We start from the raw sequence: 25,857 nt of genomic DNA, 5'->3' as shown, positions 1-25,857 counted from the left end.
ATTTTAACCACTTCCATAATCTCTTTCTCTTCCACATCATTTAAATATGTAGAGTATGATTGTTTTATTATGATTTCAATTAGGGTTGAGCGAGTACCGATCCCAGGTATCTGTATCAGGCCGATACGAATCCTTATTTCAAGTTATCGGTACTCGTGAATGGTTGTGATCAGGAACTAGAAATGAGAAGAACAGAAAATTGCCATTAATTTCATGCAATTCTAAGGCAGACCTAAGCCAATTCTAGGTCTTTCTTTAAAATTACTTGTTGTTTTTTTCTGGAAATTTTATTTATAAAAAGTACTCGTGGCATCGGTACTTGATATCGGTGATGACTCATGAGTTGAGTACTCATGCTGATATCGGTCTGAAAAAAGTATTGAACAACCCTAATTGTAATGTAATGTAGAAATAAGTTAATCTATGAGTGTTGAGGGGAACGCGCAGCCGAGTTGCACAAAGGCGGAAGCGCAAGAACTGGGAAATGGCCCACAGGTCGCAAACAGGAAATGGAAACAAAACTGATGTGTGAAATCCAGGAAGTCGGAAGTCCCGCCTCCACCATGGCATATAACCAATTCATAAGAAATGTGACAAACTCTTGAAACCTTTTTACAGTGTATCAAAAATAATCACCACAAATTAAAGTTTTAAAAATAATAATAACAAATACAATCTGTGAAAAGGAAAAACTATGAGATTTATTTTTTTAAATGCTTGGCATCATCTGTTAATGTGATCAGTGTGTGCATTCTATCAGGAATCAAGTGTCTCCTGCGTGATGCCTGTCTTCTCAACTGTAAATATATCACTCTACCTGTTAGTAGTGTGAAGGTGACGCTGTATATTCCCAGTGCTCTTCTGCCTTCCCTCTCTGCTCGCTCCCTTTCCAGCTCCCTGTCTCCCTCAGAGAAACCAATGTCGACCTGAAGCGGAAGACAACACACGCAATTTCACGCATCAGATAAAAATGCATTTCATTTGATGAAGCCACTCTTTTTCTACTTTATGTATATTCTGGAAATAAATGACAAAGCTTGCACAGAGCTCTCTAGCCTTCCTTATAGTCTGTTTTAGTCCATTTTAATCAGCTAAGAATTATATTTGACAGATACAAGACTGTTTGTCAGGACAGAGATGACAAAGGGAAATAATACTTGGAATTTGACAGGCTTCTGGAAGACAGAGGGGCCGCCAGAGGACTTGTACTCTGCCCGGAAACTGTTCTGAGACACAACACTGTGACCTAGGGAAGGGATCTGGAGATTTGGGAGGGCGGGGAAAAAAAAAAAGCAGAATTCAGCACAAAATGTGTATCATTATACTCTCCTCTTTAACACCAAAATCCAAGTTGAGGCTATAGTTTTGAATAATTGAGGCTCATCTAAATACTTACAGAAAGAAATGCATGGACAATGTCTGCCTTAATAGAGCTGAGCGGTTTGTCTCTAATTAAAACAAAGATTTGCTCCTCTTTCTCCAGGCTGATGAAATTGCCAAACCAGGACCTCTTCGCCAGTCTGTAAACAATAGTTACATGCACATTAGAGCAACAGCAAAACTGTAATTTGAATATTTAGTCTCAGTCAGAGACATGTTTTAACATTTGACATTTTTAACATCTAATGAATTGCTTGACTTTTAGGCTAAAAACATCATGAACATCAAATATGGTTATACAAAGAGATTGAGTGCCATGCTGAACTAAACTGAAGTTTTTGTGAGGCGTTGTGTTAAACAAATAAAAACAGAACCATGATATGCAAATTATTTTCAACTTCTATTTAACTGAATACAACACAAAGACAATGTATTTAATGCGCAAACTGAACAACTTTATTGTTTTTAGCAAACATTCATTAACTTAGAATTTTATGGCTGCATCAGGGTAATGTTTACCAGTGTGTTACATCACCTTTCCTTTTAACAACATTCAATAAACATTTGGGAACAGAGAGGACACTAATTGTTGAGGCTTTGCAGGTAGAATTCTTTGCCATTCTTATAATACAAAACCTCAGGGGTCTCCATTGTCTTCATAATGCACCTCACATTTTCAATGGAAGACAGGTCTGGACTGCAGGCAGGCCAGTCTAGTACTCGCCCTCTTTTACTATACAAAAGCTACACTGCTGTATTGTAACAAGAGCAGAATGTGGTTAAGTATTGTCTTGCTGAAATAAGCAGGGGCGTCCATGAAAAAGACGTTGCTTGAAGAGCAGCACATGAACAAAAACCTGTATGTACCTTTCATCATTAATGGCGCCTTCGCAATGTGTAAGTTACCCATGCCAGATTAGGGGTGGGACAATACCGGTAACTCACGGTGCGATACTGTGACGATATGTGACCCACGATAACGATAATATCACGATACACGATATCTACGATATTCAACATATTGTCAGAAATGTTCTCAACGATATATCAATATTTCAGTACGTGAGTGACAGTGAAAACTGTTCTTCTTTGCCAATAGCGTCTAGACACCAGTTCTTCGCCACTGCTTCTGCCTTTACCACCATTTAGGTGATTTCCACCTCCACAAATAGGACAAAAAAGATTAAGTACTGGCGTTGACAATAAAGGATCACAAAAGTCACTGTTCACTCGAATCACGGATTTGAGTCACAGATCAAATCATTATTTGGATCACAAAACAAAACTAAATAAGATAAATTAATTTATTTTAAAAGACACTTTTTTCCATTACAGTACAGTTAAAAAAAAATAATAACTCAAAATGTCTAATATGGCCGTTTAGGATTTTTAGGAACACAACTTTAAGTGCAATAAGAGGCAGATCAATTCTTTTTTTTCTTTTTTTTTTCTTTTTTTTTTATCTTTTATTTTTATTGTATTATGGATGTTTTAATTGTTCAGCACCTTGAGTTTCATTTTAATGTATGAAAGGTGCTATATAAATAAAGTTTGATTTGTTTTGATTCTGTGGCAGCAGGCAGTGACGTGTATTTCCTTTCTTTTTGGGCAAAATAGCATGGTGAGGGAGTGAAGATACACTTCACTAATAAAAAAATAAAAAAAAAATAAAAAAAATAAAAAAAAAGTAAAACCTCTCTGCTTGCTTCAAAGACAAATATCAGCGTCCTGAAAATACCTGACTGAGAAAAGATCTGACAAATTTGCTCTTACTGTGTCAAAGGAGGCTGCTCATCACATTTAGTGGGTGGGGAGGGGCATGCCACGGTAAGGTCAATTGTACGTTGAGGAACAATGTCCTCAAACTGTTTGGCAATTTTATTACACAATTGTTCACACAGAGGTAAACCACATCCCATCTTTGCTTGTGAATCACTCAGCAATTCAGGGAAGCTCCTTTATACCCAATTATGACACCCACCTGTTCCAATTAGCCTATTCACCTGTGGTATGTTCCAAACAGGTGTTTGATGAGCATTCCTCAACTTTTTTCTTTTTCTTTCTTCAACTTTTTTGCCACCTGTCCCAGATTTTTATTTTTTATTTTTATTTTTTTTTGTAACGTGGTGCAGCCATAAAATCTAATTTAATGATTATTTGCCAAAAACAAGTTTATCAGTTTGAATATTAAATATCTTGTCTTGGTTGAACATGATTTGCAAATCATTGTATTCTGTTTTTATTTGTTTAACACAGCGCCCCAACTTCATTTGAATATGGTTTGTAAGAAAAAAAAACAAATAAATTAAATAAATAAATACTAAAAATAGCACCACATACCATGTGAGCAGCTGCATCTAGATTTATTTTGTTGCTAATCTTAAAAAATAAAATATCTATCTATTTATTTATTTATTTATTTATGTATGTATTTATTTTTTTATTTTTTTTAAATAATGTACAGATCAATGGTCATTATTGAAGCACATTACCAAAACACAGTGCTTGTGGAGACAATGATAAGGAGTTGATTTACCCCCAAATAATTGAAACAATTTTATGATTTCAGTAGTGTGTATCAAAGTGGGAGCTCTTAAAATTAATCAGTACACAAGAAGTAGGGAAGGTAGGGAAGGATAGAGCCTATCCCAGCTCACTATGGCTGAAAGGCAGGCTAAACCCCAGATTTGTTAGTTTCCAAGAGCACAGCATACAGGTACATTTTGGTGAATCAGGATATGGTAAAAATAAAACTCGTATGCATATTACTTAATTTTCTATGATATTCTAATGTCTGTGAACACTGTATTCATTTATTCACCAATTGAAAAAAACAACAACTTTATTTTAGATCACTGCTTTCCTTTGATTGGTCAGCGTGGAACTGTCTTAATTTGTGTTACAGTGGTAATAGATTGTGCAACTTCTATTTATTTTCATTTTTATTTCTATTTATGCTTATTTTCCAGAGGTGAGCAAGTCAATGAAGTTTGAGCTTCCGTCATTCGTCAACAGTCAGGACACCCTTCCGTCATCGTCAGTATCTCACGTCGAACGGCATCATAGTCATCAATCCGTCACTGATACACCTGTCAAAAAGGAATGCCCACCTGCATTTACAGCAGGGGTGGCGAGATCCGGTCCTCGAGGGCCGCAGTCCTGCAGGTTTTGGATATTTCCCTTCTTCAACACAGCTGATTCATGATCAGCTCATCAGCAAGCTCTGCAGAAGCCTGATAACGAGCCTGTTAACTCATTTGCTCCCAAAGACGTATTTATACATTTTTTATGTTTTTTTTTTTTTTTATGTTAGAGCATACGGAAGTATTTGATGCAGCCTCTGAACTGAAGAAAACGCTTGAAATAATGGTAGTTATTACAAAAATAGCCAGCAGTTGGCAGCAGAGTTTAAGAGATCAAACATAGCCGTGTTGCAAAAAACTCTTTTCCCCACTGTTTTAAACAGATTTGTGATGAAACTTAGCTATATTCTAATGCTAATTGCTCCAAAACGGAAACAGATAGAAATGTACTTTTTTTCCCTGATGAAAGAAGAGATGCAAATTTTTCTTTTGGTAGATTTCATATTTTGTAGCAATAGAGCACAATACTCTGTGGGTCTTGCAAAAGCAGTCAAAATCCAGTAAAGGGGTTGCTTCAGTGAAAATGGGTGGGAGTGAATGAGTTAATTGGAATCAGCTGCAGTACGAGTAGGGAAATCTATAAAACCTGCAGAACTCCGGCCCTCGAGGACCGCAGTTTGTCACCCCTGATTTACAGACTGATAGACCTTCCTTCAGGAATTCCCACTTTTTTTGTCATACTCACATCAAACTCCATGCGCTAGGCATTACTGACACCTATCTGTAGATATGGCACACTGCATAACACGCTTCCAAAGTCATTGTTTGAGACACCAATGACTATTTCATGAAATAACATTCCAAACATTAAAAATTACAATCAGAAACATATCTAAGTAAAATGCAGGGTTTATAATCGTGACGAAGTAAGAGTCTGTGCATTTCAGACATGTGCAGTGTTAAATAGACATCACTGATTGGCTATTTATGTAGAAAATGCAAATCATTCCTCCGGGCAAGGAACTCGCCGACGTCACACAACTGTATTACACCCCATTATATAAGAGTGATGTGCTCATTTATTAGTTCAATTTGTTCATTGAATTCAGGTGGAACCTTTGTCTCCATGTAGTAAATATAATGACAATTAACGGAACTTTTGAAATATTTTTTTGTAATGAAATGGAAAAGAAAAGATTCCTCAGGCTACTGGAGGGGAAACAAAAGTTAACAACTTGTTTCAGTTTGCTCCGTCTCCAAATGCCTGTTGTGCATTACCCCACTCACAGGGAACTTTTATTAACGCTGCTTCCACAATGTCAGCGCATTCAACCATTGATCTGAATATATGACTGGATAGCCGATCGCCCATACACGCCCGTGCAGGCTGTTGAAGTCACAGGGCGGCCATCTTGCTCCTGCCAATTCGCGAGACTACTGTAAACTATACAGTTTATGTACAGATTAGACATATACAGCTTGTAGGCATTTAGTATAGGGGCGCTTGTGGCGGTTTGGTCACTATTTTTTTTAAAGAAGTTTCAAAAAAATAAAAAAAATAACAAGTGGACGGACAGTATATGCTGCTTTGAAAACACCCTTTTCCTTTCGTCACTCAGTTCCTTAGACTCCAATATTACAATGTAGATTTGGCAGATGCATCTTTTGTTGAATTACTGTTATAATTCTTTAATTAAATAAAAAAAAATGTATAGGATCGTTTGCAGAGAAACGTTTCTTGGGAGGAGCAATATGGTGGCCTTGCGACTTCAAAAGTCTTGGCCTATCGGCTATCCAGTCAGATATTCAGGTCAGTGCATTCAACACACACTGTCTGTCACTCAAAACTGTCCAAGTATGAATAAAAAAAAAAAAAAAGCAAGTCCTATTGCTACACAACTGATTGGCATTTTTGGTCTATACAGCCAATCACAGCGATTGTCACCAACATCAATTTGCGTAAAAAGGCAAAATGACAGAAACATCTCTTAATACTTAAAGGGATCGTTCGGCTTTTTTAACATGAATCTCAATTTGATCCTCACCTCCCGTGTGTGCGATCAGCACTGACTTACTCCCGACAGCGTTCTGTGACACGCGTTCTGGTTCGGCGTTGGACGAGAGGAAAATAGTCCACCAAGCTGGCTGGGGTCTCGGAAATAAAGCATTTTTCTTCTAAAAACTATTTGTTTTCAAAAGCGTGATACATTTCCATCACAATACTCTTTCCTGAATAAAGTCAGACGCCATTACCGCCAGCCACTACTTTTCTGTTCGTTCGTATCACTGCGCGGCGCCCTGTAGACAGCGAATTGACGCACTGCTGCCAGCTGATCCTTCCTTTAAGTTTAACTTTAAGTTTGATCCCGCCTGCACCATGAATGTTTTGAGCAAGATTGTGTACATTTCAAGCATTTCACTTAATGAAACCATGACTGTGGACCAGCCATGTTCTTCAGTTGTCAAGATGTGAAAGATAAAGATTTTGATAGACTGGTTAAAGTGAAATCACACTTGCTGTGCTGTTACAATGTGATACAATGCAGGCTGTAATAATTTGCAGCATGTTTATTCATAACGTGAATGTGATGCTTTTAACACTGTAATTTCCAACTCTGTGTGGCAAACATGACATAAGTGGGTGTCTGTCATTGACAAAATACTTTGATGGTAGAGGTGTGCGGATCAATCCAAATATCGATATTATCAATACCAAGTCAGTATCCATATCAGATCGATACTAGCACTAAAATATCGACCTAGTAGTTTCAGTTTGGCTCTTTTATGCACTGCTGTGGTTTGGTCAAACAGATAATGAGCATGTCACAGTAGTGTGTTCCGATTGTGTGCCATCACGTGACTTAGTAGTTCATCTTTGTAGTAGATTGCATGAACACATACAATATTGTACTTTAAATTTTTTTTTGGTATGTTGTTTTATGGTTTGTATTGTTGTATGATAATCTTTAACATCTTGTTTATTTAGGTTGAAAAAGAAGTGTTGAAGGCAGCATTTTTAGTACATCTTTGTAATTGTAGTTTCTGAACAGCATATGCTAAAGTATTTACATTTCTTTTATATGATCACTTTGTGCACTTTGTTTAAGAACATTAAAAACAATTTTTTGTCATGGTTGGAATGTTTGTGGGGGAAACATTGATAAAGTATTTTCTATTAATCAATTAACTTAAAAAAAAGACTTAAAGGTTGAAATTGAGAATAAGCAATTCAATCACACACTACCTTAATTTAAAAAATAATAAATAAATTATATGCTACAATTTTCAAATAGTATCAATATCGGCAATACTTGAGCTGTATTTACTTGGTATCGGATCGATACCAAAATTTGCAGTATCGCACATTTGATGATGCTTCCGTCAATGCTTAGTTTGTCAAATTTTGTTGAAGTTTCTCGTCAATCGCTAACAAAATGGGCGTCCATTATTGACAGATTGACGGACCTGTCAACATTGACGGAATGCCCACATCTGTTATTTTCTTATTTTAAATTCCCAGGTCAGTTACTAGATGTTGTCCCATTGCAATGATGTCACGCGCAACTCTTCAACCTAACCTATAGTCATGAAGATTTCAAAAGGAATATGAATATGTTCTTACTCTGGACTGGACTCTGGCGTTAAACTGGACATGTCCTCTGATGTTGGGACTACAGAATGAACAAGCAGACACAAAAGAGATAAGGGGTAGTAAATTTAAATGTAAAAGTCCTAATGATAGATACATCCTTAATTACAGAATGCAATACAAGATAAAAGATTGCATAGAAGTATGAAGAATGGTGTGATACATTCCACAGATGTAAATATATTCAGAACAGTAACATAATATGAATCTGGTGTGTTGTAAGAGGGAAGCATCCCAAACATGCTGGTTAGGTGGCCTCGAGGACCGGAATTGGTGACCCCTGCTATAAATCACTCTGTCATAACAGCAGATGGCTATTCTCTTCGTTAATAGGAAAGCAACTTCTCTCACCTTGGAGTTTGCGCCGATGGAAGCGTGGTGAGCCCAGCAGGTTGTTTTTGAAAGAGTTGAGCCTTGTTCTCCAGTGGGCGGAGCTAGAAGAGGCCAGGCCGCCACTACTACCTGGGCTGGAGGGCGGCGTCAGTGACAGAGAAGCCCCTCCAGACCCATCCCCTCTGGGAGAAGAAGACGAGGAGGAAGAGGAAGGAGGGGTTGTGGAGGAAGGGTGTTGGATTTGGTGCACAGGCGTGCCCAACGGGGTGGGGAGAGGTGAGCCTTGGGGCGTGACCTGCGACACAGGAGGAGTGGTGGCAGAGGAGTTAGAGCAGGAGTGGGCATTCTTGGACTTGAAGACAGACGGAGAGGGGAAGTTGAAAAAGCGAGGGATGGGAGAGAGCAGCGGAGAGGGGGATGGTGATGGAGTGCGTGGGGTCTGGAGAGGGAGGGACTTCATAGAGTTGAGATGGGGACGGTCAGTGGGGCCTTTTGACGGCAGGGTCTGCGTTTTGGGGTCGGGCGCTGGGCGGATAGGCCGCGGGGTGGTTGCACTCGCTGGTTTGGGATCTTTAGAGGAGGAAGCTGAAGTGACTTCTGATTGGCTGAAAGTGAACACCGGGCTCTGACAGGGTGTGGAGAGATGAGAGAGAAAGCAATGGTCATGAAATGACGCATGGAAGTGATTCGTCAACAAGCAAGATGGACGATGAATTGATGACCCTTACACTCAAAGATTAGATATTGACACTGAACAAGTCACACCAACTCTGATCCAAAATGACATGTCTGATAGGGGGATCCATACAGCTGAGAATGTGAAGAGTGAAAGCTTTCAGAATGCCTTTGGCAACACTGGATGAATGGCGACCATTCCCACACACATTCACATTGTCACTGAGTGAGAACTGAACCGACTCTGCTGGCAACAGTTAGAAGTGCACCACTATATCATTAGTGACTATAAAATAGATGTACAAATAAAATCTCAAATAAATGGGAACATTAAAAAAAACACTATGAATAACAATTTAGATTGTGGAATGTTATATGATCTTTTAAAGAAATGTGTCACAGTCAATGGAAGAGGCTATAACAATTTAGGACAGGGGTGTCCAAACCACGGCCCGGGGGCCATTTGCGGCCCGCCGTCCATTTTTTAGTGGCCCGCGACGTATGCTAAAAATGGCATTTGACTCAGTTCAAATAAAATAAAAACCAAAAATGTTTGGAGATGGTCAAAGTAAGAAGGGAGGGTGTCAAAAAAAACACAGGTGCTATTAAAGGTTATTTTAGTTGGCGAAAACTAACGAAGAAATTAAAATTCAAAAAACAATTTCGTTAAGGAAATAAAATAAAAACGAAGATGCTTTTTAAAAAAAGAAAACTAACTAAAACTACATTTTATGTTTACAAAACTAACTAAAATAAAATTAACTATAATTATAGCAAAAATGCCCTTCGTTTTAGTCTTTGGTAATTAATTTAATGCATGAGCCTTTGGGGATGATTTTAAATGTGATTTTTAGTAGATTTATTTTGATATCAACCGAAATAATGACGCCGCGCCCACCGTGTTTTTTCAATATTGTGCACAAGTAATACGCATAAAAACCCCCAAACAAAACTAAACTAAAACTAATACTGAAACTAACCTAAAACTCAGCATTTATTCAAGAACTAAAACTAATTTAAAAAATAAATAAATACCAGAACTACCCTGAAAACGAATTAAAATTAACTAAATTTAAAAAAACAAAACTCAAAACAAAATAAAAACTCAAATGAAAAATTCCAAAACTATAATAACCCTATTGACTGCCATATTACAAATAAATTGGTTTATATACTGTAGCATTTTTCTAAATATGCAAAAGCAAAAATAATTATTTGTACAATTTGTAGGACTAAACACAATTTGTTTCATAACATTATGTGGCCCTTGCGTCCTTCTGATTTTCTGCATGTGGCCCTCAAATGAAAAAGTTTGGACACCCCTGATTTAGGACAACTAACGGTATTGTTCTACAATATATAGTTGTCTAATTTTATCTGATGGAAAGTACAGCTGAACAAAGCAGAGTAGAATGAAGACAACTTCTTACCCTGGGACTGCTGAGCGGACTAGAAGACAGACCAGTGGATGCGCCACTCACTGATCGAGACCTTTTGGAAAAAGCAGACAAGCAACAAATGAGATCTAGTCCAACATATTCTGTCTATCAACCTTATCGAGATCTACCTTTGACTGTGTGCATTCGTGTCCAGATTCTTGCGGGGTGGGGTGGGAGAGCCCTGTTCAGTTACACTAAGAACTTCCAGACTCTTCCTCTCTGGCCTACAACGGCCATGGCGGGTCAACATAGGGGAGTCCACACGCTTCCTAGGTGGATCTTGGACAAAACATTTGGAATGTCCGAGTTACAAGGCCCAATTCAAATATTGTGTTGTTATATATTTCATATTTGGGAGTTGAAACAGCTGGAAGGAAATGTTCTTACCAGCATCATTTCTCGGTGGCAGATCTTCATCCTCATAGCTGGGGTAGCGCTCCTTTCTGTCCAACAGGAGGTAGTAAATCATCTTTTCTTGGTTCTCTCTGCAGACAAGGCAAGTAGATCCAGCATCATTCACCCATAACCTTCTTTTGGATAGCGAAAGAAAAAGAACAAGATTCAAGGGTTAGGGTGAATGATTTTCATCTTGTGGTGTGGTACGGGACGTTCACAACTACCGCTGCAGTTTGAACATGTGACGTATCAATACAATAATAAAAAAAAAAAAAAAAAAAAAAGAATGCCACTCCACATAAAACAATTGGAAAGGAGAAGCTATGAAATTTAAATTTGAGCAGGTAAGTTGATCCTACAAAAGAGATGTGAAGGAAAGACATAGTTAACATAATCGCTGTGGATGTAGCTTAACTCATTCGCTCCCAATAACATATAAATACGTTTTTTTAAATGTTTTAAGTGTCCCAAAGACGTATTTATACGTTTGTTTGTTTTTATTTATTTTTTTTAAAATGCTAGATCATACAGAAGGCTTTGATGCAGCCTCTCAACTGCAAAGAACGGTTGCAGAAATGGTAGTTAAAGCGATAGTTCAGATTTTTGGACATGAATCTCTATTTCATCCTCACCTCCAGTGTGTGCGATCATCACTGACTTACCCCTGACAGTGTGTTGTGACACGAGTGGACGAGAGGAAAATAGTCCAGCAAGTTGGCAGGGGTCACGGAAATAAAGCGTTTTTGTTTTTTTTCTTAAAACAATTTGTGTTCAAAAGAGTGATACATTTACACACTAAACTCCCTCCTGAAAAAAAGTCAGACGGCATTACCGCCGGGCACCATTTTTCTGTTCGTTCGTATCACTGCGCGGCGCCCTGTAGACAGTTGATAGACGCGCACTAATCTGCATGTTGTTTGTCTCTTCGAAGGCGGAAGGCGCGCGGATCAGCTGTCTGCAGCGCGTCTATCAGCTGTCTACAGGGCGCCACGCAGTGATACGAATGAACAGAAAAGTAGTGCCTGGCGGCAATGGAGTCTGACTTTTTTTCAGAAGGGAGTTTTGTGATGCAAATGTATCACTCTTTTGAACACAAATTGTTATTAGAAGAAAAACGCTTTATTTAAGTGGCTCCAGCCAACTTTCTGGACCATTTTCCTCTCGTCCAACACCGGACCAGAACTTGTGTCACAGAACGCTGTCAAGGGTAAGTCAGTGCTGATCGCACACACTGGAGGTGAGGATTAAAGCACAAGTGATTCACTTTGAAGACGTTAGATGGGTTTTAATTACTCACTCTTGACTTGTGAGGTCCCGTGTGAGTTTGACCCGATCCCGGAAGCACCCTAAAGAGTACATGCTTTCCAAGACATCAGGGTCCAGGTCGGTCAACGATAGCACCCTTGTCACACACACACGACGGGGAGGGGGCTGCTCGGGGCACGGCTCATTGCGACCACTCCTGATAGCGGAAGGAAAGCCAGTCTGCTATTTTAACATGTTGACAACATTATTTTAAAGCAATGGGAGACAAGATCAAGTAGTGCAACATAGAGTAGGTCAGAGGTTAATATTAACAACAGCATATATTTTAAGATGGAAAATACTGTAAAGTTTAGAAACTTGTGGTGAGGAACTGTGTTAATGCTGTCCCTGTCAAGTAGCAAAATAATTAGAAGAACCTCAGCGGATAATGCAGTGCAGTTCTACACCACTGCCAATTACAGCCGCTATTCTACATGTAAACAAGACACTTCAGACAGGACTAATCATCATTGTCAAATGGTTGCATCTATTACATTGCGAAGATGTATCTAATGTCCTGTAAGTGGAAGCTTTCACAAATTAAAATTAATGGGGGAAATAAAAAAACAGATCAAATTATATGTAACTACATAATAAAGGATGTTTCTTTTGAAAAAGGGATATACTTACTGGTACCAGGCGTGGATCTGTATTGCTTCAAGCTGTAAAGCAAAAATACAAAACTAAATTCTGGATCCAGTGTGCAGTTTAATACATCACAACTATTATAGCGACCTCTCTGCTAGCATGGTGCGGTGCTGCTCGGTGGGGTTGTGGTAGAAAGGGGAACTACAGTACAGTACCATAATGCATGATGTGCAATTAAAAATGTGAACTTGCAAGCGCAATATGTCATTTTATGGCATTTATGAACATCAGTCAGCGATTATTCATATCTGCGAATGTCCGTAAGTTGGATGTTCGTAACTAGAGGACCACCTGTACTGAAATTGCCTAAAAGCCACTTTTTTCGAAAATCAATCGACGATTAACCTCCTTCTTCATGCTCCTTATCAAGTTTTCCATGCATCATCATATGGTAAAATACACATTTTATACATATTGCCAGCAGTTAACTTCGTTTTACAGCCCGTTAATGAAGGTTTTATGATATCACTGTATATCCACTTTCAGTGAAAATATTTGTTGTAGCTGTAAATCGGCAGTGAGCAGGCCAGTGAGAGTTTCACTCATTTATATGCAGCGCAGAAGAAACACTTCCATTCCTGACTCAAAATTAACCCTTAAAAGGTCTGAAGTAGAGATGGCTTGCTTCAACAACTGACAACAACATTATTTGCATGTGTGTCTCTCTGTGTAGTGGGTGCTTTCTATGACGCGAACCGGCTGTTCAACAAAAGTGAGAGAGTGTCTGACCTCATTTCGGGCTCCATTAATCAGAAGTTCATCAGATGGATGCACAGCTTTGATTAACTCTGCGATCCGTGGTAACTGAATGACTAACTGATGAGACAGTACTCTTTTATCTCTGCTTGTATTTTTGGTGCCACTGTGTCTCAGTTATCGCTCTTTCTTCCTTGTGATAACATAATCCTTTTCATTTTTCATCCCGAGGATTAGTTTACAATCTGAGTGCAAAGGTAAACTTGAAGCGAGACTATAATAAAGTATATTTGCAGCTCTATTTTTAATGCTGGGCCAAAGAGTTCTCATTCTAATGACGCTTTATGTAGCCGTTCACTTCAGAATTAACACTTGGCCCCGTGTGCTCTTTGAGATCAAACCTAATTTGTCAGGGGGAGCCTACAAAGGGCAAGTTTGTCTCTGTACTTGGCAAATTGCTGTGTCTGGGTCAGATGATCACAACATTGGTATTGGCTTCAACTGAGTCGTCTTTATTTTGATGATGGCACTCTGTCTTCCTCAACATTTGATTGAAAATATGCTTTAGGCATTGTTGTTCCACTCCAGTCCTGTTGGTGGCTGCAATATGCCATTATGAAGTAGGCACCCGCCACTCTAACTAATGCCTTTGATACTTATATCAAATACTACTAATTGTAAAACAAGTATCGAGCTTACCGTGAGTCTCTTGTCAGGGTTGACTTCTATCATCCCTTTGAGCAATGCTTGACAGTCAGGTGGTATAAAGTGGGGCATATGGAATACTCCACTTTTCACCTTTTCAAGGAGCTGCCGTAGGTTATCGTGGTCAAATGGCAAAGCGCCCTGTGAAGAGAAGAGAACATGAAACATAATGGACTCTGCTGCAATTCTGTCTTGTTTGCAGTCTATAGATTGACAACAAAAAGTCAGCCACAATGCCACAACTATGATTTCAAGTAGAAGTTCAGAACTGTCTTCGAAAGGTCAAATGAGTCTCTCATCATTCTTCATAAAATGCAACCTTACAAACTTATGGAACATGAATAGTATGACTATTAATACAGAGGAAATTAGTGTCTCTGTATTATTTCAACTGTGTTTGTATTTGCTGAACTGGTAGGGATGTATCAATATACAAACGTCATGAAGCGAGAAATATAATATGAACCTCACGATTCGATAATTATCTCGATGTTGTGGGGATGTTAGTGATTTAAAAAATGCATGTGCTCTTATTGGCTCAGTGGCACAAAGTATCATGTTAGATGAAAAATATTTGCTGCTGGTATGACTGATTTATGAGAGTGGTAAGCGCCGCAGTAGCCAAAACATTCCTAATTCAAATTAAACTGCACTAATAAACTAATCAGTATCACAGAAGGATGCTAGAAATGCACAAATGGAATACAACAAAGTATTTTTAATAGATGTGCTGCTCTTAATATCGTGACAAGACGATGACAATATCGTGGCAATTTTAATATCGCAAGATTGTCGTTATCGTTACAACCCGACTTTCCAATAATTCACTTAATTTTCTGTGTGAGGTCTATCTTTAATTGGAAAAGATACAGTTGTGCTTCAATCTAAACTGTCATCTGATTCCCCCTCCATCACACACACAGACCACCCCCCCCCCCCCACACACACACACACACTTTTTTGTTATAAAGCATTGAACGTCTGCGTGTGATTTAAAATGGGTTAGCCTTCAAATAAACACATGGAAAGAAAATCTTTCATCAGCATTTCTTCCATCTATAATTAATATACCGGTACTGTATAGATATGAATATTAGGAGTGTTACGATATATCGATATTGTGATACTTTGTCTCCCGATAGATTATCGATATGCCGACACAAGTATCGCAATATCTGTAGTTAATATACAGCCACTATAACGGCTCCATTGTTCATGACTTATTGAGCAATTATGTGGTGGGCCACTAGGGGGAGCGCCTCATAAGCGTGGTGGGGAAATGGACGCAAGTCTTCAGGCGAAGAGCTTACTTTTACTTGCATAAGACATTTATCTGTCCAGCAACTGACTTAGTTTTGCAGACGTTTCGATGAAAAATGTGGATTATATCTTCAATTTTAACATTTTATAACACATTTTTTTGTTTAGACTTTTTGAAGCACACAATCTGAGGAATATTAATTGAATTGGATTTAATATTTAAGTCGTTTTATTTATTGATTTACTTTTGCAATGTTACACAAAAAATTGTCACATTTTATAAAATGAAACAATTTACTATGTAACTGACTGACATGGTGCATGACAATAGTGTTTAAGAAAGACAAATTTGTTCACGGAAAGTTTATCTGTTAAAAATATATTAGTATTTGTTTAAAAAATATACACTAAAGTATTCACTGAGAAGAAGACATTAATATTGTGTTTCAGTAATGGGACAAAAAGAAACTTTTCTCATCGAAAAACGTCAGTTTATGTAGTAGTTTTATCGTAGATTATCGTGGATTCATTACCTGACCAATACATCGATAATCGCGGTATCGTCATATCGTGAGATAATCGTTATCGTGAGCCTTGTATTGCGTATTGTATCGTGAGGTACTCAGAGGTTCCCACCCCTAATGAATATGATCAAATTAATAGGAGAAATTATTAATTATTTCAAAGATTGAGAATAAAAACACCTAAAGCATGAAAAAAAAAAAAAACCTTACCACAAGAAGTGCAAAAAGGATGACTCCACAACTCCAGACATCTGCCCTACGGCCATCATACTTCTCACCCTAGAACAGAACAACATTGCATTACACATGCAGAAACAAACACTTACATATGTATACACACACTCACTTACCCTTATTACTTCAGGGCAAGCATAATGCGGGGATCTATAATGAAAAAGAGACAATGTTTTTTTCACATTGATTTTCATACTCTCAGGGACCTATTTTCATTCCCAGCACAAGTCTAGCGCCAAGTGCAGTCATGGGAGTTTTCTTTCTTTTTGTATTTTCGTAGATGAGCGCAACGTTGTGGCCTCCCTCATTTGAATTGAAATCAGGATAGGCCGGAGGTCATGCCGTGCTTGACATCACGGAAGCAAACTGACTCACTGGGTTTGGGGGGGATGAGATTGGCACGTGCAAAGTGCGTTTCGACAAACTAACTGCAAGATCGTACATTGTCAAATACAGTATTATGAATGAGGACCTGAACAAAAAAAAGGGAAGACTTACCCACAACTCGTTTCTAGTAGACTGTCCCCAACCTGTAATGAGGCCATGCCAAAATCTGCTATCCTGATGTTGTTCTTCTCATCCAGGAGAAGATTCTCAGGCTTCAAATCTCTGTGACTGAAGATACACAACATTACAATGGAACCTCAAATAGGGAAACATCGAAGGGATACTTGACTCATTGAGCCATTTTCAGCAGCAAAAAGTTAATATTTTGTCCAGAAACAATTTGGTAACTTCATCATTTTTTCATGTACAATTAATACCTTTAAAAACAGGAAACAAGTCATCACCAATCATGGCTCAGTTTGCGACCAAACCCAGAAAATAGGTGAGCCATGATTGGTCATTACCTACTTCCTCAGCACAGGTGACGTCATCTTCAGTCGACCGCAAGTGGAAAAAAATTGTATTTAAAGTTATTCATTGTACAAGAAAAATCATGAAGTTCTTCAGCAAATCTTGTTTGTTTGTTTGTTTGTTTGTTTGTTTGTTTGTTTGTTTGTTTGTTTGTTTTTTTGCGCATTGACCATCTTAGTTGCAGTGCTTTTTTATGTGTGCGCGAGTGTGCTTTGTGAGACACACCAGAAGTGCACCAGCGATTAGCTCAAAGGATGTGTGAAGATGGCTAAAGAACCATAAAGTGAACATTTTAGTTTATAGCAGTAGCATTTTAAGTATAAATATCTGTCCTGGTTGCTCAGTAAAATATGGCTTAAGTGGCAATACTTTGGCAGAACGATACAAGAAGAATGGAATGTTTACCAAAAGCTACCAGAGTCACTAGTTTTCACTTCCTTGAATTCCAAAAGCCACTAGGGGTGAGTATTTTATTTTATTTTGTTTGATGCAGTTTTTTATTTAACTTTTGTTGTTGTACTTGAAAGAATGTTCAAATGTTATTTAAAGCATGGCCTGTGCAATTAATAAAAAGGTTTATGATGGCAAAACTTTCTGAGTCTTAGGCCCTGTTTACACGGAAGCAAAGCTGGCTTCGTTCCTCAAACAAATCTTGTACAGACAGAACCGTCTCAAGACATGCGAGTGTCCAAAAGAAGACGCTTAGCACGTTTAACGGCTGTAATATATATGCCAAGTCTGGAGTGGCGCTGTAGCGCTGCCATGGGGAGTTAACAGAAAGTGGAGAAGAAGAATCAGCGAAGAAGATGAACCACTGATCTGGATAGCTTAAGTTAATGCTGCATTCGAAGATGGCCGGAAATCGGACTTTTCCGAGTTCAAACCAGGAAGTGTGTATGGGAACGCCCCCTTGAACTTGGAAATTCCACTTGTGAAGTCGGAAGGAAAAAAAGGACCCCGACTTCACCGGCGGACTACAATGTGACGTCACTCTGAATGGCAAAAAATAATAATTTACTCGAGTATGAAACTAGATAGCTTTTTTCATTCATAAGTATTCGCCATAACTTCACGTAACGCAACGTACGTGACAGTATTGCCACTATATCCCTGCATGAAATTATACGGTCAAATACTTAACTGTATGGAATGCTACAATAAATGAAGCAAAATTGCAAAAAAGTAAGTTTTCTGGAGGTCAAATTAAGTTTTGAGGATCAAAATATAAAAGAATATCACTATCCGCCATTTTGGTTGTTTACTTTCACCTCGAACGCTTTGAGGTCGGAACTGGGAAGTTTCAACTCGGATGTTTCCGCATTTCCGACCATCCTCGAATGCAGCATAAGTCTTTTGTTACTCCTCCCAAGAAACGTTTCTCGGCATATGATCCTATGCATTTACAGTAGCGAAATTAGAGAACATTTGAGACATTACTCAGTAGAAACAGCCTGATTTATGATGTTTTAAATTTGCTAAACATAAACAAGAGGACTTCAGACATTTTACAACTTGCTTTAAATACATGTATGAATTATATGCTTAATGATGTTTCAGGAGGAAACTTATTTACTAGGGGTGTTAAAAAAAATCGATTCAGCAATATATCGCGATACTACATCGCGCAATTCTCGAATCGATTCAATAGGCGGCTGAATCGATTTTTAAAGTTCCATTTTTAATTGAAAAATATTCAACAAAATGTCTTACTTCGGGTTAGGATTCACACCTTAAGCATGGAAGAATGTTATATGAACGGAACATTAAGCCTTAATATTTTATTTGAATTCTGTTCAAACATGAAATAGATTACAACCTGTATAAGACTGAAGTTTCAGATAAATAAATAATACATTTTCATACAAATCTTAGACGGTACAAGTTTACTGATTAGTATTTTCTAAATTTGAATTAAAAAAATTGCAACAATCGACTTATAAATTCGTATCGGGATTAATCGGTATCGAATCGAATCGTGACCTGTGAATCGTGATACGAATCGAATCGTCAGATACGAGGCAATTCACACCCCTATTATTTACTATATTTTATGAAAGAATGATAAATAATTAAACAAAAGATGACAGTCAAATTTAATATTGCGGTCTCGGAACTGAGCGATAAAAGAAAAGGGGGTCTTCAAAGTAGTTTAAACAGTGATCTGCTCGCGAGATGGGAGGCGTAAGATGGCTGCCCTGTGGCTTCAACGGCTTGCACGGGCATGTATAGGCTATTGGCTATCCAGTAATATATACAAATCAGTGAGAAGAACACAGGAGAAGTGACAAGGCCGGGTGATTCAAGTACAACATCACGCAAAACGTTTTGCTGTGAAAGTATAAACAATCTAAGGAGATTGTGCAAAACGACGTAGACGCGGCTGCCATTGTTGTTGACAGACTTGGTGGTTTGTGCGCAATCACGAGAGAATTATGTCCTCACCGGAGGAGTAACTATCCTGCAATACTTGCACTGCTGATCCTGACCAACAGATTGATTGAGCAACCCAGATAATCGCTCTTATAGTAGATGATCAAACTCAAGCTACATACACCATATGATAATCAGACCCAACCATACCAATTCACTTTGAGCTCAAAACTATTTTTAACTGTAGAGCACTGACCATATGGAGTAACTGTGGCAGAAGTCCAGAGCGGAGATGATCTGTCTGAAGAACTTCCTGGCCTCTTTGGGGGTCAACCTGCCCTTTTTCACCAGGTAATCAAAGAGTTCTCCACCAGACACATGCTCCAACACCAGGTACCTGGCAGCATGAGAGGCAGACAACGACCATGAAAATGAAAGCCAGCGAGGAGACGGAAATGACTCGGAAACAGAAATAAACCATCAATACACGCACGGCATCAAAACATTGCTGATGCTGCCTCTATAAATGCAAACTCATACTATGCTTATCTAACAGATTGACGTTTTTGTTGAGATTCATTCAGTCAGCGGGGAGACAGAGATACTCACAGATACTTGTTATTTTCATAGACATCATGCAGCTTCAGAACGTGAGGGTGCTCAATTAGTTTCAGAATTGCTATTTCTCTCTCCACCTGCAGTGACAGATGGAGCGAGATAGGGAGAGCCGGATGGGGCAGGATTTAGAGAAATAGAGATAGGGGTGTTAAAATAGAAGAAAATGGAGAATAAGTGGGCAGAGGCACAGGACGGAAGGAAGAAAGAGTGCTAAGATAGTCAGCAGAGGTGGTCGACCCCATTAAAGGTTTTGCATTTCAAGCCTGTGAATGAGGCAAAAAGGGAAGCGTAGGATGGAGCATTCGGAAAGTAAATTGTTATGATGGAAACCCTTTGAAAATGCATGCAGTAATGAACACCTCCCGAAACGACGTCGACAAAAGTTTTGAGACACAATAATATTAATCACTGAATTAAACAAGTTCAACTGTAATCTGAATTTCTCAGCGGGTATTTTGTACAAATGGATGCTTCAAAGGTTTGTGGGGACAGTTAATGAAAGGTGACTTTCAACATGATAGCTGATTTTGAAAATGTGAGAGATACTGCTTATTTAGTTTGTGGTGTTCTTGAGCAATTCAACACAGCACAGAATACACATCCAAATGCTCGTCATAGTATCAATCAAGACTGACCAGTGAGAGGTAGCACGCATGGCACCTCAGGTCAACCTGACTGGCAAAAAAAGACAAAAATGAAGAAATAGTGGGACTGTAGTAGTGAAAGTATAACTAGTTAGCTATTAGCTTGTCTGCAAAGTGACTTGGGAGGTGCGTTACTTTATTCAAATACTCAACACAAACAATTGTTCAATGGATCAGCCAAACTGAGGATTTGTGAATGAAAATATTGAAATGATTTACAGTATAATTTATGATTTACATCCCACACCACAGGATAATCATTCCAAATAATCTTTCAGAGACATCAGGCCTTTGCTAACTTTGATTGGGAAGGAAGGGAAAATGCACAATCTGGTTTGATTGTTGGTCTGCGTGTACCACACTTGAGATACGACATCAGTGAGCTCCTCTGGATGAATGGACAAACATCCCGCAGGACATGCAACATGTACATAAATCTTCCCAGAAGAGTAGAAGAATGTTTTGGAACTAGTTTTTCATGGTAAGGCTGGGCGATATAACCAAAAGATAAAATCATTCAGGACAATTACAATTTTAATTGATTTTAATCTAATAAACTCAACAAATATTTATTTAAATATTTCATGTATTCAAAAATAATTCCTGTGAAAAATGTTTAGACAACAATAATATATACTGATACAAAATCAGTTTTAACATGAATTCAAGGTCACAATTTAGCAAATTTTCAACAATTTGATTTTTAAAATCATGATTAATCGGATTAATTTGATTTATTGCCCAGCCCTACTTCGGCTCATTCTTTAGGCACAGATGCATAAAATGTAAAGTGGTCCAACAAAAAGCTTCACTTCATAGCTACCACACTTCTGGCCCAAGTCCTAACTTGTTTCGTGTCAACCATAATATTGTGGTTTTCGAGCTAACCTCCAACCTTAAGTAAGGGGCCACTATGATTGACAGTGACCAGACATTCCAGCTTGTCCATGAGCCACTTAAAGCCCTTATAGGCCCAGATTGGCTTATATCTATTTACCTGCATCCGTAGTTATACAGAAGTTGCTCATGACTACATATAGTAAGCATATGGCTATCATAAACAGGAAAAAATAAATAAAAAATAATAATAATAATGGCATTCAAGGGAAAAGTCAGTGATGATAACAATACATCCAGCCTTTGGACTTCTATGTTAGGTCATCAATTGACAATGAGCTACATTGGTGCCCCGATAAAAAACGTGAAAATAAAATAACATTTAAAAAAAAAAAAAACAAGCAACACATTACAAGATAGAAGAAAAGACTTGTAGCTGGAATGTGCTTTAGAAAACCTTTGGTGTAGACATCTGTGCATCAATAACCTGCTATTAGAGAATATAGAGTAGTCAATGGGCATCTTTCCAATGCAATATAAACCTGCAGACTGGACATGTGATGTATTGTATGAGTAGCAATAATACCAAACAAAACCAAAATGTTGGAATTATCCCAATTTAGGTTGATCACAGATGATTACAGGAAAAACTATGATTCTGTGTTTATTGCCCCAGGTTTGACATTTCTAATGAACAGTAGGCCATTGAGAAACTGAATAAGTCTAGGGCATCTAAGGTGCTAACAGTTCAATTAAGTCATCTCAATGTTGTGTACGAAATGTAGTCCTACACATAAGACAGAAAAAAGTGAAACAATAGATTTCTTTTTATGTTCCAAAGGTAACAGAGACGTTGGGCTTGCAGTGAAGCCATCGGAATGATGGAAAATGTAAGGTACCTTCATGAGAACTGATTCGGACAGTTTTTCTCTGTTGACTATCTTTATGGCCACCTTCTGTCCGGTTATACAGTGGACACCTAACTTCACCAGTCCTGAAACACAGAGAGGGGTACACGATTGAAGGTAAACAAGAAGACTACACCAGGAAGCCAGAGAGCCTCCGAACTGCCAGACCAATGTTTTGGCTGGGATGACATCCATCATTATTTCATGAACATGGCTAATATGAGTCAGTTTAATTTGTTTGGGTCTTTTTTTATTTTTTTATTTGAGGACAATATAAAGGAGAGAAACCTTATAGAAGCATGTTTTTTTTTTTAAATAACTTTTTTAAAACTCCAAATAGAACACTGTGTGAGTGAATCAAGCCATTTAAAAAATTAAATACTGAATGAAACTGTTTTTAGTGGTTTTGTAGTGACACTTTTGGGGCATGAGTGTGACTAATCAATACAGGTTGTGTCTATCGATAGTGTGGCTTTGTTTCTAATGCCTTGGTTACCTTATTTTATATACTTTGAGAGGGGAAACGTTTCTCAGCGCGATGCAATGCAGTTATACACTAGGGCAAGGACAGCCGCACTAATGCATTTTATCTATCCATCTTCGCGCTTGTCCTCACTAGGGACCAAGGTATTGGAGCAGAAATCTTAGTTGACTCCGGGGTGGGGTAGGTCTGGACTAGATGGGCACATGTACACAAACACCCATTCACGCCATCAATACCCATGGGTAATTTAGAAACTTAAGTTATCTTAACAATCGCACCCGCAGGCACACGGAGAACATGCAAACTACACACAGAAGATTCAAACCCAGAATGTCGAAATATAAGGCAGACATATAAAGTAAACCACTTCCCCACCATGCTGCCGCAGACAGCCACGAAAACAAATAGTTGCTGTAGCCTATAGTAAAGTCATGCCAGTGTAAATCCAAATTCAATCTTGTTACATTATGTGGGTGTACCTAATGAATGGACTATTTCTAAACAAGGAAGTAAGTGGTTGCAGCATTGACAGATGAAACTACAGTAAGGAAATTCCTACCAGTCTGTCCCTTCCCGAGGGTCTTCTCCAGCCGGTAAGGCCCCACATACTGATTGGACTGGCCCAGTTCCTTGCTGCTCATCTTTCCCGACATTGCAAAAAAAAAAAATGCCAGTTTCAAACCAGACGAATCAAGAGAGCTGTCTGCCCGTTTGGACTCGCAATGCAGCAAGGCTCATCCCAAGACTTTGGCGTCGGAGGTGGTCGTGATCTATCGCCGGGCCCTGCAGGCTACTCCCATTCACTTGCTTGCCGTGTAGCCCCCGAGCCCGCCCCCACCCCAAAATAAATACAAGGAACTAGAATCTAAAGTAAGAAACCATTGTGGGCTTTTGCTGGAATGAGCGGCGTTTACGTAGAAAAACGTGGAGATCAGAGGAGGATGACGTGACGGTGAAAGTGCTTGCACAAAATGTGAATAGCAACCCCACACTCAGTGTTCTAAATGAGAGCTGACTGCTCCTTATTTTAGTGCGTGCGTTTGTACTAAAGTGGTGCAGATCTTACTCAGACGTGGACAGGAAGACTAACAGATTGATTTCTGGAAGTGCAGAGTCTCAAATATCCCAAGTCAGAATGCAATCCATGCCTTGATCGATACAGGGACCCCCCCTCCTCTCTCCTCATGTCAAAAATACATTTCCGAATCCGTCTGAGCTTGTTTGTTCTTCTCTAAAGCCTCGATGGCTTCTGTCTTCATGTGCTCATTCGACGTTAGTCCAGATAATCGGCTATTATCACAGCAGCATCAGCATCCAGAATGGCTTTTCCAATATCCGGTACACTCTTTGGCTCACCCCCCCTCCTCGGCCCTGCATCAGGAAATAGAGGAAGACGGATGAGGGCGGGGGGAGCGTCAAAGAGGCGCGGACAGGCCGGTCCAGACAAGGCGAACCCGCCCTGGTTCCCAACGGAGATGTGCGCTGTTTGGATCAGGAGAACCGGGAAAAGTGCAGTCGCCGGTTACGTTTGTTCCAGGAAGCCCGAAGCGGCATCCTCGGTTCAGCTGGCCTGACGGACTGCACAGCTCTCTAGTCTCTCTCCTCGGCCGATCGTGCTCATCCTATGCCCGCATCTCCTCCTCTTCACAAACGAAAAATAAAACAGCCCAAAAAAGCTCACTTAGGAGAAAGATGGGAATGTTTCAGAAGTTGCTCATCTCTGACGGGATGGCCTTCATGCAGCACTCTGCAGTCCGGAACGGTCCCCTTCCCTTTAATCCTCCTCCCCTCCTGCATCCCACTATTCATCCAATACGGCCAGCATCAGCATCCGGGTTCCGCTTCCCCTCCCCTCTGTCCCTCCCATCCCCTCCTCCATCATTCTCTCTCCCTTTCTCTTTCTCTCGCCTCCACCCCATGTCTTTTTCTTTTCTTTTTTTTTCTTCACTGCAACAAAGTTGCATTCAATGCAGTTAGCTGCAACTGTACAGCAGAGAGCATTTAAATTAAGCGTCAAATTGACGCACAGACAGTAAACCTATAATCCCCGGTGAGTGTGCCTTATACCAGGCCACTGCCAGCCCCAATCGTGAATTAAAAAAATAATAAAAATAAACGAAATAAATTATATATATATATATATATATATATATATATATATATATATATATATATATATATATATATATATATATATATATATGTAAACAAATAAAACATGTTTTCAGTTTTGTTTTTTGTTTTTTAAGTACATAACTCCACATTAGTTCATAAATAGTTGTGATGCCTTCAGTGAGAATCTACAAAGTAACCAGTTATGAGAATAAAGTAAATGCATTTAATAAGAAAGTGTGTACACACTTTTGGCCTATATAGGTGTGAGTGACTCACAGACTTGCCCCAGATGAGACAAGCCTAAAGTCACAAACAACAACAACATTCATAGAAATTTAAACGTAGCTATAAAAGTGGTGACAAGGTAATAGAATAACATAATTTATACACTAAATATATATATATTTATATGTGTAATATATATTGTTATTTCACATTATTTAAATAAAAATATATCGATTTTTTTTTATTCCCTCTGCTATAATCCTTCTGAACACCTTAACACCTTAGAACATAACACTTTTTAATATGTATTAGTGATATGTTTTAATTCTGTGTTTTTTGTTTTGTTTTGTTTTTTAGCGTGTTTTTAATGTGAAAGGTGTCTGGATGGGAATGTGGGATTGTTTTTGAGAGCCTGGTTGAAGAGGAATTTCTGTCACCATTTGTGTCGGACAGTATTCTATTCTATTCTAT

General features: G+C 38.7%; 1 protein-coding gene across 3 annotated transcripts in view; it reads right to left on the bottom strand.

Annotated features, from left to right (window-relative positions):
• LOC144027573 (serine/threonine-protein kinase BRSK1-like) overlaps window positions 1–24,835 on the bottom strand; it is a 30,730-nt gene extending 5,895 nt beyond the window's left edge. The window contains exons 1-18 of one of the 3 annotated variants that reach the window (XM_077535212.1): window positions 23,606–24,835; window positions 22,554–22,648; window positions 20,165–20,250; window positions 19,812–19,952; window positions 16,826–16,942; window positions 16,444–16,477; window positions 16,304–16,372; window positions 14,304–14,450; window positions 12,891–12,922; window positions 12,253–12,417; window positions 10,947–11,044; window positions 10,688–10,838; window positions 10,551–10,611; window positions 8,464–9,070; window positions 8,086–8,134; window positions 1,397–1,520; window positions 1,158–1,259; window positions 818–926 (exon numbers count right to left, since the gene is read on the bottom strand). In XM_077535212.1, the coding sequence (XP_077391338.1) occupies window positions 818–926; window positions 1,158–1,259; window positions 1,397–1,520; window positions 8,086–8,134; window positions 8,464–9,070; window positions 10,551–10,611; window positions 10,688–10,838; window positions 10,947–11,044; window positions 12,253–12,417; window positions 12,891–12,922; window positions 14,304–14,450; window positions 16,304–16,372; window positions 16,444–16,477; window positions 16,826–16,942; window positions 19,812–19,952; window positions 20,165–20,250; window positions 22,554–22,648; window positions 23,606–23,699 (2,281 nt within the window). In that variant the 5' untranslated portion in view covers window positions 23,700–24,835. The remainder of the gene's footprint in view (window positions 1–817; window positions 927–1,157; window positions 1,260–1,396; window positions 1,521–8,085; window positions 8,135–8,463; window positions 9,071–10,550; window positions 10,612–10,687; window positions 10,839–10,946; window positions 11,045–12,252; window positions 12,418–12,890; window positions 12,923–14,303; window positions 14,451–16,303; window positions 16,373–16,443; window positions 16,478–16,825; window positions 16,943–19,811; window positions 19,953–20,164; window positions 20,251–22,553; window positions 22,649–23,605) is intronic. The other 2 variants (XM_077535223.1, XM_077535233.1) reach the window with 2 other exon arrangements.
• Window positions 24,836–25,857: the final 1,022 nt, after the last annotated feature.

Source organism: Festucalex cinctus, chromosome 1 (assembly GCF_051991245.1).
Source record: "Festucalex cinctus isolate MCC-2025b chromosome 1, RoL_Fcin_1.0, whole genome shotgun sequence".
NCBI lineage: Eukaryota > Metazoa > Chordata > Actinopteri > Syngnathiformes > Syngnathidae > Festucalex > Festucalex cinctus.
This window is presented reverse-complemented; position numbering and strand designations above follow the sequence as displayed.